The 13,288-nt window shown below is 46.4% G+C and overlaps 4 protein-coding genes across 4 annotated transcripts; 3 read left to right on the top strand and 1 right to left on the bottom strand.

Annotated features, from left to right (window-relative positions):
- Nucleotides 1–762: 762 nt before the first annotated feature.
- Nucleotides 763–1,687, top strand: F5891DRAFT_962126 (uncharacterized protein; the record flags this gene model as incomplete). Its single annotated transcript, XM_041375877.1, has 2 exons — nt 763–1,259; nt 1,315–1,687. Coding segments are annotated over 2 exons (870 nt in total), but the record flags the coding sequence as incomplete, so codon positions are not given.
- A 1,672-nt stretch (nt 1,688–3,359) lies between these two features.
- F5891DRAFT_890789 (uncharacterized protein) lies at nt 3,360–3,530 on the top strand (the record flags this gene model as incomplete). Its single annotated transcript, XM_041373288.1, has 1 exon — nt 3,360–3,530. A coding segment is annotated over one exon (171 nt), but the record flags the coding sequence as incomplete, so codon positions are not given.
- A 3,521-nt stretch (nt 3,531–7,051) lies between these two features.
- On the top strand, nt 7,052–7,210 carry F5891DRAFT_962106 (uncharacterized protein; the record flags this gene model as incomplete). The annotated part of the gene is made up of 1 exon (XM_041375876.1): nt 7,052–7,210. A coding segment is annotated over one exon (159 nt), but the record flags the coding sequence as incomplete, so codon positions are not given.
- A 3,095-nt stretch (nt 7,211–10,305) lies between these two features.
- F5891DRAFT_739101 (uncharacterized protein) lies at nt 10,306–13,254 on the bottom strand. The gene is made up of 3 exons (XM_041373039.1): nt 13,236–13,254; nt 10,739–13,185; nt 10,306–10,687 (listed from the first exon to the last, which is right to left on the bottom strand). Exon 2 carries the CDS (start codon nt 13,170–13,172, stop codon nt 10,740–10,742), a length of 2,433 nt encoding a protein of 810 aa, XP_041219617.1. The 5' UTR covers nt 13,173–13,185; nt 13,236–13,254; the 3' UTR covers nt 10,306–10,687; nt 10,739.
- Nucleotides 13,255–13,288: the final 34 nt, after the last annotated feature.

The following is a 13,288-nucleotide window of genomic DNA, read 5'->3' as shown; positions in this document are numbered from 1 at the left end:
TCAACTCGCATTGCGCAACACCTATTATTATATCCTGTGGGTACACCCACGATCTCACGCGCTTTTCGCAGTGCACAATATCTTTCAAACTTAACAAGTGCTTCACTAAGCGAGCGATACTCACATGATGTACGCATCTTCTTTTCTACATCTCTCGCTCACTCGTCTTCTTTGAAAGTCGAGAATCTGACGCCTTTTCATGTCGATACGTCGTATTATGGCGTTTTGTGCGCTCGAGGAGACACCTCCACCCGACTTCTTCGATCGAGTTTTTGCGCGTTCGAGGAGATGCTCGTCGTCGATGAGGCCAAGGATCCAAGGAGCAAGTGGAAGAAGCCCTCGGTCTTGTGGCTGACTAAAGTCGCATTCGTTAACATAGATCACTTGCCACCTGCCCGTGATTCAAGAGTTGGGGACATCGTCCAACATGATATTGAGGCGAAGCTTATGTATCAGATCACCGAAGCGTTCCGAAGGTCAATTCGGGAGTCCCAATCTTCAGCCAAACCATTGTACAAATAATTATGTAATCCTCAATTTTCACCTATACTTACATGTTTTCAAGTTTACCGCTATAAGTCTCACCATGGGACGTGGAGGTCGCAGCGAAGCCGGTCGTGCTAAAAGGTACAAGCGATGGGGAGAAAAAAGGGATCTTGAGAAGGTGAAAGGATACGTAAAAAGGGACTTATGTAAGTGGACTGTCTTGGACCCCTTCTAGACCAACTCAAACTTTTATTAGATATTCACAAGATTAAAGACTTCCCATCCGATTTTCTCGCCATCAAACGGTCCGGCAAAACCGTTCGGAGCATTGTGACAAGCAAATATAGTGCTACCAGTACGCCTCAGCAGCTCGAGACACTGCCTTCCAAAGGAAAAATTCTCTTTCCCCTTGATCACCTCCCACCAGCATCTGTCCCTGATGATATCCCCCCGTACCTCATCATGAGATTCGAGCACTTCATCACAGACGAACAGCAAAAAGCCCTCCGGGTCCGTTGGGATCGTTTATTGCACACCAAGCCGAAGCACCTCCTCAAGAAAGACAAAAACCGCTCAGCTACGGACGCATACCATTTTGGCACATGGGAGGTGACTGGTGCGCAGCCCCGCCTGACTTCGGAGACTGAGGCACAGTCTCTTGAGGCTATCAAGGCGATGGATGACCTTTTGTTTTTTATTAAAACTGCCATCGCTCCCAAAGTTTCCACTGTATTTAAGGATCATGCGCCGATCCAATGGGAGGCAATTCAAAAGTACGTCTATGTTATCATGATCGACATGATTTATTGATCCCACCAATAATTTTAGAGCGTATACTCGTGCGCATCAGCACCTCGGGCATAAATACCAGTTGCGTCCAAATCTCGATATGGGAGGACCTTTTTTTGCAATCGCCGCAAAAGAATCGGGGTCAGGGGTCGTGCACATCGACTGGAATGACGATCGTGCGCTCTATGCTTTTGTTTTTGCGGTTGGTGACTGGGAGGGAGGGGAGTTCTGTGTCCCGCAATTAGGCATCAAAATTCCCGTTCGCCCCGGTCAACTATTGGCAGTCTTAGCTCGGGTCCTCGCTCACTTTAGCGCTCCAGTCACAAGTGGCCGTAGAATAGTATTTACTTGTTTCACGGACCGTTTGCTTTTCCGTCACAGTCATAATATTCCAGTAGTTGTCTTGGCATAGAGACCCTTATCAGTATTTACTGTAAAGCACACTAGGAATGAATGTCCAATCTTAGACCCGCACCTCACAATCGCTAAATTTTTGCGCCTATCTTTTGCAGGTCAACGTCAACCCACACCACCACCTCCAAAAGCACACACATCTGACTCCGAAGGCATGAACTTGTCTTCAAAAATCAAGACGCCTCATACTTGTACCAGGATTTGTATCCAGACTCGTGGATCGACATCCGAACTCATGCGGATTGGCATCCACGCTCGTGGATCGACATCCGGATTCCGGACTCATGTGGATTTTAGCTCAGTGGGTGAGTGTATTCATTTTCTGGACATCCGGACTCATTCATGCGCAGACCAGTACAGTACGACTTTGGACGTGACATGAACTTGTCTTCAAAAATCAAGACGCCTCGTATACTTGTACCAGGATTTGTATCCAGACTCGTGGATCGACATCCGAACTCATGCAGATTGGCATCCACGCTCGTGGATCGACATCCGGATTCCGGACTCATGTGGATTCTAGCTCAGCGGGTGAGTGTATTCATTTTCTGGACATCCGGACTCATGTCGACCCACAGAAACTCATCAAACGCACGATATTCACAGACCACCTCAAGATCTTGACAGATAGACAGGACGAGCTGCTTCAACAGCTTGTGGGGCTTACGAAAGAGGGGTTCTCGAAGGCACAGGGGAGAAGAGCATTGTTGCTTGGGGTGTGTCATCTCCATCTTTCTGGTTCAACATCTTGTCCTTTCATTCACCCGTGCTTGTATACTGTTCACGTATGCCTGACGTTCTATACCTCACCTCACCTCACCTCACCACTGACACCTCTTACAGAATGCCGCAAAGAAAAACCGAAGAACAAAAGTGGAGCAGATACTAGCCTCGTGTTTACAAATCCTGAACACGGGGCCACTACCTGATGCTGAAGCCATAAATTACAGAGATGAGTACATGTGTTTGTCACCCCAGGGCGGACAGGTTTCATTTGCAGTGACAGGATTTATAAGTTCAGTTGAAACTTTCAAATTTGTCAAAGCTTTACTAGTGCACTGACTAAGCGTGCTCTACCTAACAGTCCGTCCTCAACTCCAGATACAGGGCCATTTTGTATTGCTACAGTCTCATCAGTTCTTCTCGAGGTCAGTATTCAGTGAAAACGTCCAAGGCTTGGGTCTCACCATATGCATAAGATTGGTCTCAGATAACCTTTGCAACGACACGAAGTACATTATATCGTGGACTTCAGTAGGATGGAGCACGTCAACTCTGGCAACCAAACACCACAACGAATTCGCTCTCTGAACCTGCTCAAACTCGGTGAGACAACTTCGAACATCCCTCTTCAGTGATTAAATGCGTGGCCATCGCAGATGTCTCATGGACACAAACCCCAGCTTGGGTTGAGCTGACATCTCCTAGCATACACCACAATCACGCACTCTTTTGGTCTCTCGCATCACTCAGGTTTCTAGAAACTCGCTTGAAAAGCCTGGAATTATCATTCACAAATTGTCCTTCTCCTCAGCACTAGGTTTCCCTTCCTCCGGACGATCACATATTATCCTTTGATTTACTTCACTACACGAGCGCCCATCATACAAGCCAACTCCTCCCGTGAGTGAAAGTTTTGGGTATAAGTTGCTCTACAGATCTAACTTGAGTATATATCGATCCACATACGGTATGGTGACTTCAGCCAACAATGCAAGGAGTTCCCAGTGGATCAGTGCTTTGCCCCATTGTCTGACATTGCACTCAGGGTGTCTGAGGTGCAAGAAGAGTTTCGCACACGAAAAGGGATTAAGGCTGCCATGATGAGCGACGAAAGGGACCCGGAGTGATAGTCAGATGTTAGGGCATTGGGGTGGATGTGGGTAGATTATGTAGCAGAGCAGACGGAGGTGATCTATGGAAAATGGTGAGCGGATTAGATGTCATATTTTCATTCTGACGCTAAAAGTTGTGGCTGTTATAAGGCATCCGGTGCTCCTCGACGCTATCATTCAGTCGAATGGAACCTTTGTTGGCACTCGTGGTTCTACTACGTCCACACTAGCTAGCCCCAGAGTACAGTCGTGGCATGATGGAGCAACTCGGCTCATTAGATGGGGGTGGCCAGGTGCGGATAACCACTGATGCTGATCGGAATGCTGGAATTGAGACTACTTTACACTTGATAAATCATTGGCTACAATGTTCTTGTATTTTTTATTCATGACATGCATAATGGTCGCTCTCGGGCTCGAACTCACAGGCAAAAGCAACAAAAGCTTAATCTTCTTTCCGCACAAATGTGGATCTGAATCTACTGATTCCCGCTACAGCAGTATACATACCTCAGAAAAGCAGGCTCTGCTGCGAGTGGCCTTGCATGTCATTCATGATTAGTAACATCATTTTAAATCCTTCTCCTGACCACACTTAAAATACTAATAAGCTTTAACTGATGTTACAACACAAAATTCTCTCCTGAAAGCATTCTAAATCCCAACAAACTTTTGATTCACTGTAAGATTAATATATCTAACTGTAACAAAGTTAATGCATTGCATTGTTTTTGATATAAAATAATAACGGCATAAGAAGTCTGCTTGAATCTTGAACAAAGGTAAACAAAAGTGAGAGACAAAATGTTGATCTAAGCTTGATTACTACATTGAATATTATCTGATGCATTATAAAAAATTCATCCAAGATATCTAGGTAACAAAAACATTAAAAAAAGGGTGATAAAAACATCAACTTTTATGGTCGAACAAATGTTGACAAAAGTTATTCAAAAGTTTATTCACTATCACACCACAAAGTCAAAGTTTTGTCTAGGTTTGTACCAGAGAAAAATTGTTCAAATGGTTAAACTACGTGTTGAGACAATATTGTGGATGAACAGTGACTTAAGATTTAACTAAGATCAACCTTTTGCATCACGAAAAAGTAGATAGAAAGTTCAAATTTTGACCAGCATTTTGCAGGCAACAGAATCATGAAATTTATTTAAACCTTTTTTAGGATTTTTTCAAGATTTTTCATGCTGGAAAAGTCTTTCATGCTTCCAGTGTTTCTACAATGTTGTTATTAATTGACATTTTTAGGCGATGAACTTAATGGAATGCCCTGAATTCCGAAGGTTACTCCGACTGCTGCGAAAAGATCTACGGGAGTCCGACATCCCTCATCGGACAAAACTATGCAAGTTAATAGTAGAAACATGGTACAAATATTTCGATGCTTTAAAGCAAGATATGGCAGTAAGTGTACGACTATTTTATCTCACAAAATATCTTATGTTCTTTCAGAAAGCGGAGGGGAAGATATCGTTTACCTCTGACCTCTGGTCAGACGAGAATTGCTGTCCATTCATGGCATTGACGGCTCACTGGATTGCCCAGCAAGCATCAAAGCTCATCCTCAAGGCTGGCCTTATAGCTTTCACCCATATTCCTGGTTCACACGATGGGGTATCACTCGCTGCAATCATATTAGGGCTCCTGGACCGTGCAGAAGTAACGGACAAGGTTAGTGATTAACTACACCGTGTAACATATTCTGACTTGATCTAGATCGGCCATTTTACTTTAGATAACGCAACCAATAATCAGACTGCCATGGTCGAGCTTTCTCATCTGCTGTTGGAACGCGGTATCGAGTTTGATCCTGTTGATCGCAAGATCCCGTGTTTCCCACACATCATTAATATTTGCATTCAGCACATCATCGCCAGCTATCATTCCGTGGATTTTCAACAGCGCCCGCCCAGTGGCTAGCCTGCAATGTGATTGTCAAAAAGGAGTTGTATTCAGAAGCTCTAACATTTCAACCTGTCAAGCGAGGCAAGCATCTTGTGCGTGTCATCCGTGCATCAGGCCAACGACTCATGCTCAATCGTCTTCGAACACTTCGCCCGGTAAGACATTATCTTGTGTAATATTTTTACAAACTCACAGTGACCCAGGCTATTGATTGCTACCTTGCAACTCAAAACAACTTAACCGAACATGGGTTGAGTCCAACGGAGTGGATGGTCTTGCAAGACCTCAAAGTGATCTTAGAGGTCAGTGTCGACATCATTGAAACACCTATGATGTGTGTTAATCTATATCAGGCACCCCATGTGTGCCAACAATCAATGTCTAGTGAAAGCACCCCTATGCTGAGTGGTGCAGTCTCCGCCTTGGAACATTTGATGGAACAATGGGAAGGGATAGCCCGGATAGCCACACATTGTGTGCCTATAATCAATGTAGGCCTAGCGTGGGCAGACAAATATGGCCACAAGATGAGCAAGACAAATGTGTATGCAATTGCGATGTGTGAGTTTGGTCTGGGTACGGGTCGGTCAATCTCTCACAATTCTTATAGTCGTCGACCCTACATTACGTTTGTCGTGGATTGATGCTCACTGGGGCGAAGAATGAGCTCGCACTGCCAGGGAATCTATTATGAGGCTGGTACGTCTACATTGACTCAAACAACGCATCTTTAAGTTAACATGTCCCACAGCTGCGGGAGAAGAGAGCTGACTCTACTCAATGTCCACTGGTAGAAACACCAGCTCGCCAATCACACACTGGAACCTTGGGTGTGCAAATTTATGGTATTCCTGATGTTGACTTGCCATCGCGTCACCATCTCGGTGTTCAAACAGCTGACGAGGAATTTAATATGTACAGTATGTCTCATGTTAGCCCTCAAGGAACCGACGTGCTCGCATTTTGGAATGTGAGTTTTTCATATTGAGTCACTTCTGTTCATTATTAATCATATGTTGACCAGAGTTCAAAATCGCTGTTTCTTACCATCTACAGCCTTGCAATGGATTATCTGCCCATCCAGGCCTCCGCTGTTCCCTGCGAACATATTTTCTCATCAAGCAGCGAGACGTGCACAAAAAAGCGCAATCGCCTCAGCCCTGCTATGATGGAGATCCTGCAGATGCTGAAGTTCTTGCTGAAGAAAGAACGACTTGACTTCGTCAAAGGGTGGGCAGCATCAGAGCGGGAGATGGAGTACTTCACTCAAATACAGTGCACACTGGAGTTGGATGACACGCACCATGAGGAACTTTTGTCATCTGCCGGAAGTACCGGCAGCAGTCACCAACACGACGCTCTTCTCAAAGCCATAGCAGCAGATGAATGTGACAGCATTCCCGATGTTCCTGCCCTCTATTCCTGACGTTTTTCTGCCTCCTTTATAATTTTGTGTACCACTACCTAGTACTTGCTTACGCTACGTCTGTCTGACTCTCATTATCTTGATTTTGATTGTTGACTCTTTTCTCTGCTAGGTTGATTCATGAGTCCAAGAGCGTGTCTTAACAATGTTTACTTTAAGCTGCTGTTTCTGATGATTCCATGCCCCACTATGGAGAAGGGGCTCAAACGATGAATTGAACTGCAACACTTGTGGTCTGTATTGTAAATTGGTGAGTAATATTTCGTCTATATACACCATACGGACTTCATTGCTCATTCTAGATAATGCCATACCCCACTATGAAGAAGGGGCTTGAACGACAAATTGAATTGCAATGCTTGCGGTCTGTATTGCAAATTGGTGAGTGGTATTTCGTCTATATACATTGTACAGACTTCGCTGCTAATTCTAGATAATACCATACCCCACTATGAACGATGAATTGAACTGCAACACTTGTGGTCTGTATTGTAAATTGGTGAGTAATATTTCGTCTATATACACCATACGGACTTCATTGCTCATTCTAGATAATGCCATACCCCACTATGAAGAAGGGGCTTGAACGACAAATTGAATTGCAATGCTTGCGGTCTGTATTGCAAATTGGTGAGTGGTATTTCGTCTATATACATTGTACAGACTTCGCTGCTAATTCTAGATAATACCATACCCCACTATGAAGAAGGGGCTCGAACGATGAATTGAATTGCAATGCTTGTGGTCTGTATTGCAAATTGGTGAGTGGTATTTCGTCTACATACATCATACGGACTTCGCTGAGCGAACATATTATTTTCTGTCTCAATTAATATTACAGGAGTTCTATATATCATCTTCGCACCAGCCCCCAGGTACTTCCAGCGACTCATGACATCAGCGTATGGTGAGTCGTTATTTCGTTGAAGCACTAGCAGGTGACACTCATATCTACTCTTACACAGGATACCCGGTGCATTATCCTCCACATCGCAAAATTCTCCGCCTCCTCTCACACCTCACGACAACACATCCTCAAAAGCCAGCATCGCCACTTCGATTTCGACCTCGACGGCCTGTCGACAATGATCCTTTGACCCCCCTCAACAACGGACCCTCGATCCACACATCTTCCTCCATCCGCGTCTCTCTCTCCATCCGCGTTTCTCCTTCGATCCGTGTCCCTCCTTCGATCCACGTCTCTCCCTCCATCCGCGTCTCCCCCTCGATGCCCGTCTCTCATCCTTGATGCGCATCTGCACAGAGCTTCATCATTGGTATGATCTTTTTTTATTTTTGGCACGCGATTAGCGCTGCCGTAGAGCTAAAATCGTTTTAGCGTTTGATCGAACATCGGCGAGGACACTTGCCTTCTTTTGAGGGCCCATTGAGGTCAGATCTTCAAGGTATATTGTTGCGATTGGTGTGATTGACGCAAGGATACAGGCTACAGGCCACAGCTTCCTTCTTTAGCACTTGAAGCTGATTCTTCGTGTATTTTCAGTTTTAATTTAAAATATATTTAATTTAATCCATTTGAGCCGGATTGAAGCCTTAGCTAGCCTTAACTACGGCTAGTCCAACCAGGCCAGGCCGTACATTATGTAAGCTATAACCTCGCACTCAGCTCAGCTATCCACGGCTCCGGCCGCGGCTAAAACCGGCAGTAAGCCGGAGCCGCGGCAACACTAATTACAGGTGCGATGATTTATGATCATAACTCTTCACAACGACATCAGGGTCGCAGTTCTTCACCACTTCGGTGCGAATGTTTCTTCCACCGAGGGTAGCATAATATCTGCTCGTCGACGCAAGAGCCGGTCGTGACTCGCGGAGGATCGATGGTGTGATACTGTGATTTCATCTTGTTCGAATATTTGTTCATCACGCTTCTTTATTCATGACTAGTCAGGTTCCCAAATGGGCTGTCGGCGAACCCCTTGTTGATTGTTGTCACTTGCCAAGGATCTTTGGAGACTTGTAATGATACTACTAAGTACTAGCCTTGATGGTATTTGTCCACTACATTGCCGATGAATATTTCCAAGCTTCAAGTTGGCCGGCCAAAAACATAACGTTGGTGAATACATGCGTCTAGATGGTTATCAATGTGTATGCAATAGTATGAAAACCCTGCAGATCTGGAAACCATATGTGCTCGAAGATACAGTTCCTTTTGAAACGCCCAGACCGAACTAGGACCTGGAGGAGCAACAAATTTCGAAACATTTGGTGTATCATCGTGCAGCTACTGATGTCAGTGTTGTCTCTGCAGATCTGAGCGACAAATCCGCATTTGGCGAATTTACCCCTCTCAGATAGCATCATTGCTCTATCACATCCTAAACCAGATAATGTCAGCCGCTTGCTTGTAGTATATAAACACCATAGACCCTGCTTCACTTCTTCATCCGCTCTTTCTTCTACCCGTTCATCTTCACATAGCTTTCAACCTCCTCATCCCATGCTGGATATTCGACCAAGGTATGTGACCATGAGGTACATGCAGTGGCGCTGGCACCATCTGACACTCTGGTCATTTTCGCCAGCAGCCCTGTCCTTCATCTCCCACGCTCAGCACCACAAGAGTATGTGTCGTGCTCGCTGTCTATGTAGCAGACGACTAACGCTTTGTTTTCTTCATCGTACCCAGGGCCCGGCATCATAGGACGCAACAGCTGCTAGTATGTCTTGTCAGCCACACCTGCCAGCCTCACCACTGACGCTGCTTTATTATTCACGCCTAGGTTTCCAAAGCGAGCCTTTTAATGGACATCAACATTTTGATGTTTAACACTCGAGGCCTCAGCATCTCACAGGTCTGGCCACCGCACCATGGCTTTCGATGGCACCAGACCTACGTTAACTCAACACTCTTGTTGCTCTGAGCTCGAGTGGGACCCCTGTTCATGAGACCGATGATGCCCGCCAAGCCCAGTCTCCGCATCTGGTTTAGGTTGCAGGGTGCCTGGCCGACGTTCCATCATGCTCGCCCCCTCAGTGCCGCCAGGTCCGGTCGTGACACACTGCTTCCTCGCCAACATGCGCATGAGCCGAGGTAGACAGCGCGATTAAGCCCACTCCGGTGGAACATCAAAACCGAGTAATGCCACATAATCTCGGTTTGGACAATGAGAAGGATCACGACTATGTGAGGATATCATTGAACGACGAAGTTCCTTTACTCGTCCTTTGAGGCGTTGATCTCTCTGGATGTACGAGCCACATTAGTCGCTGCTGCGCAGTGTGCCCATAACTTTTTCCGACTCGTCCTCTATGAGCGATAGTTCCTGCTTTCCTTCATTTTTTCCTCCAACCTCCAACCCCGGGTAACTCGAAGGTGAGTCTGTCTCTGATGTGTATTGAAATAATACTTATACCGTCTCCTTCTCAGGCTGCGACAATTGAACACGCCATTCGAGATAATCCTTGACAGACCACTTGAAAAGCAACCCTCCTGGGCTGAGATGCTGAAACGTCAAAGCTGTGGCCCAAGTTGCGGCTCAATCGCCTCGGCTGACCTCCCACTTATCATTAGAAATTATCTTCTCCGTTCACAACGGAACCTTCTTGGTATGTTGCTTTCCTGATGGACAGAAACTGTCAGTAGTAGGTGTATGTTCGAGTCACTGATTCTTTCCTCCGTTACTAACAGTTTCCCTGCTTTAGTCAATCCATTATTTCCTCCCTGTACTATTTCATCTTCGCTCAAGATTCGCGGATAATTTGCCAACTAGTGATATGTATTTTTCGTGGTGTCTTTTTGCTTGTCGTGAGGCAAATGATTGTAGGATGTCTCAGAGCTTAGTGGCTGCTGCATCAACTTCAACAAACAAACCCGGCATTAAAATATGGAATATCGTACATCATGATCGACCAAAAGAACTGTCTCTCATCTTGGCCACCGCTCTCAACGCCTTTTGTATGTCCGACTCTGTCGGAGCCTCCTCCCCAACCCACTCAGTCATCCATCTAACCAGCCGCCCATATTCACTCTCCCCTTTCTTTCGTCGTTCCGCCCATTCCTCGAATAATGGACCATGTAAGGATACCTCAGCCCAGAACACGAGCGCGATGGACAATGTGTTGCGCGAGGGATTTATCTGGAGCGCGCGCATCCACGCGAGTGTAAGCGAAATTTCTGACGCGCGCCCAGTGAAACCCAGAAGCTGAATGTAGGTCGAGAAGGTCAGGTCGGTGGGTACGATAGACAGATAGGGATGGTATGGCTTCTTTTCGGGTGAATGGACATCCGCGGGAATGATTTTCAGTTGCGCATCACGGTCTTTGCGCGTGGAGAACGGTATTGTAATGCTTTTGGCTAGTTCCACTAGCGGGTAAAGAGGGGTAGCCTCAGCGTTCTGAGAGTGCACGACGGAAGCGGGTGCCTTCACATCTAGGAGCCGCTTCCAATTTCCATACATTATAGTACGGAATATGTCTCGAGCTACGTCACCCGCGCGGCGGTCCTTCCAGATCCCAACGACTGACGGCGGATGCGCAGACTGAAGTTGTTCCATGATCAAGTCGATAGGGCTGCTGGACTCTGCTGTAGGCGTATGGAACAAGTGCGCGAATGTCCCTCGCACAGACTCATTATCCATCTTGGTTGCGAGCACGGCAGATTTGAGGAGGATGTTTAACGTGGCTTCGTTTGGAAGTACAGAATAGAGCTGTTCGAGGTGGTCCCACAGCTGGAAGATGACATCTGGGCGGCGAATGCGCAGCAGGGAGACCATGAACTCGTTGATGACGATGATATTGATCCAATGATGGACTGCTGGGGCGATATGTTTGTCATTTGGAAGGGATGCTGGATGCGAAGAGGTGCGCTGTGCATCCATGAACGAGTTCAGAAGGTAGAATGCATCCTGCGGTTGCCCTGCACGAGCAAGGACTTGTACACCCACAGTCAGTGCCTTGCGATCAAGTAAAAGATCTGAATCGAGCAACTGATTCCATATCTTTAAGGCCTCATCGAAAACTCCTCGGAAGAGTAAACCACGAAGCACGACGGTATATGTGACAACAGTGGGTCTGAACTGCTTCGTTCGTTCGCGTGCGCGCTCAAAAAGCGTGACAAGGGTGGATGTGGAGGTCCGCTTGTCGTTTGCTGCAGAAATGAGTGCAGTTGTCCAATCAAAGATGTCCACGCTGGTCTTGGTACCAGACCAGAATTTTGTGGATGCGTGGCGAGATGAAGGTCCTGGGACGGTTGTGACAGGTCTAGAGTTGTGGGCAGCATCAAGCTGCAGAAGCTTATGGAGATAGTGAAACGCGGAAGCACAGTCATGCCGCAGAGATCCGATATATAGCGTGTTTGCAGGGTGTGTTGTCCCTGTGAGATCAGCACCACGGAGGTGAACATCCGGCCCGTGAGGTACTGTTAGGCCATGCTCTACACAGTATCGACGGATGGCACGGAGATATTCCTGTGAATCCTGAACGGCTCCATGTTTGGAAAAGATGCGAAGAAAGGCCTCTAAATGTTCTGCGGTTGGTACAACTCCTTCGTGGACCATCTTCGTGTGGAGGATCTTGGTCAATTGGAGAGTGACAAAACGATCTCGCATCAGCGACTTGTATGTTTCCAGCCATAACGGCACCCCTCGCGCTGACATTGCCTCGAGTACAGATACAGCAAGATTGGCCGCCTCTTCTGAACGAGTGAAACCAGAAAGGCCGCGGAGAAGAGCATTAAAGTGAAATGCGGGAAACTGAATCGTGCGTGCGAGGAACTGCTCCACGATTTTACGCATCGGCGTAAGAATGTCAAAGTGGGCGAGCGCGTGTGTGGACAGAATCAATAGTGCTGGGCGGTCTTTAGAGCCAAGGGTCCACGAATGCTTAAATGTGAGACGTAAGAGACCGTCCTGGGCATCCTGCGCAGTCCGAACTTTGTGACAGAGTAAGGAGAAAGCAACCCACGCGGGAAGCTGCAGCGTCTGTTGACGTGCATTGGCAGAACCTTCAGGGAGTTGATTTCCAAAACCCTGACTCTGTTCTATTGCAGATATTGCAGTGTTTAGGTTGGGTGAATGTACCACATGTTTCCAGAGAACATAATCGAGGAATGGTATGTTACAGCTCTCCAAAGCATTGTGTATCTGTTCATCTTTGCGCTTGCGTTTCAGTTGAAGAACGAGATCCCATACAGGGTCCTTTGTAATAATGGAAGCTTGCTTCGCGAAATTGACGAGACGTTTACTGCCTGAGAGAGAAGAATAAGTCCTCTGATAGAGTCGGGTGAAAGTAGACTGCGATGGTCGTCTATGAAGAGAAAAGACAAGATACTGCATACGCGAACAGCATCTACAAAAATCATCAAAAATAACACATGAAACTGTCAAGAGGAAGTATACCTGGTGTCAAGGCTCTTGGATCAACTAGGTTTCAATTGATCTCAAAATTGATG

Source organism: Suillus fuscotomentosus, assembly GCF_016647785.1.
Source record: "Suillus fuscotomentosus strain FC203 chromosome Unknown F5891scaffold_86, whole genome shotgun sequence".
Lineage (NCBI taxonomy): Eukaryota > Fungi > Basidiomycota > Agaricomycetes > Boletales > Suillaceae > Suillus > Suillus fuscotomentosus.
The sequence above is the reverse complement of the archived record's forward strand: the minus strand, read 5'-3'. Positions and strand labels throughout refer to the sequence as shown.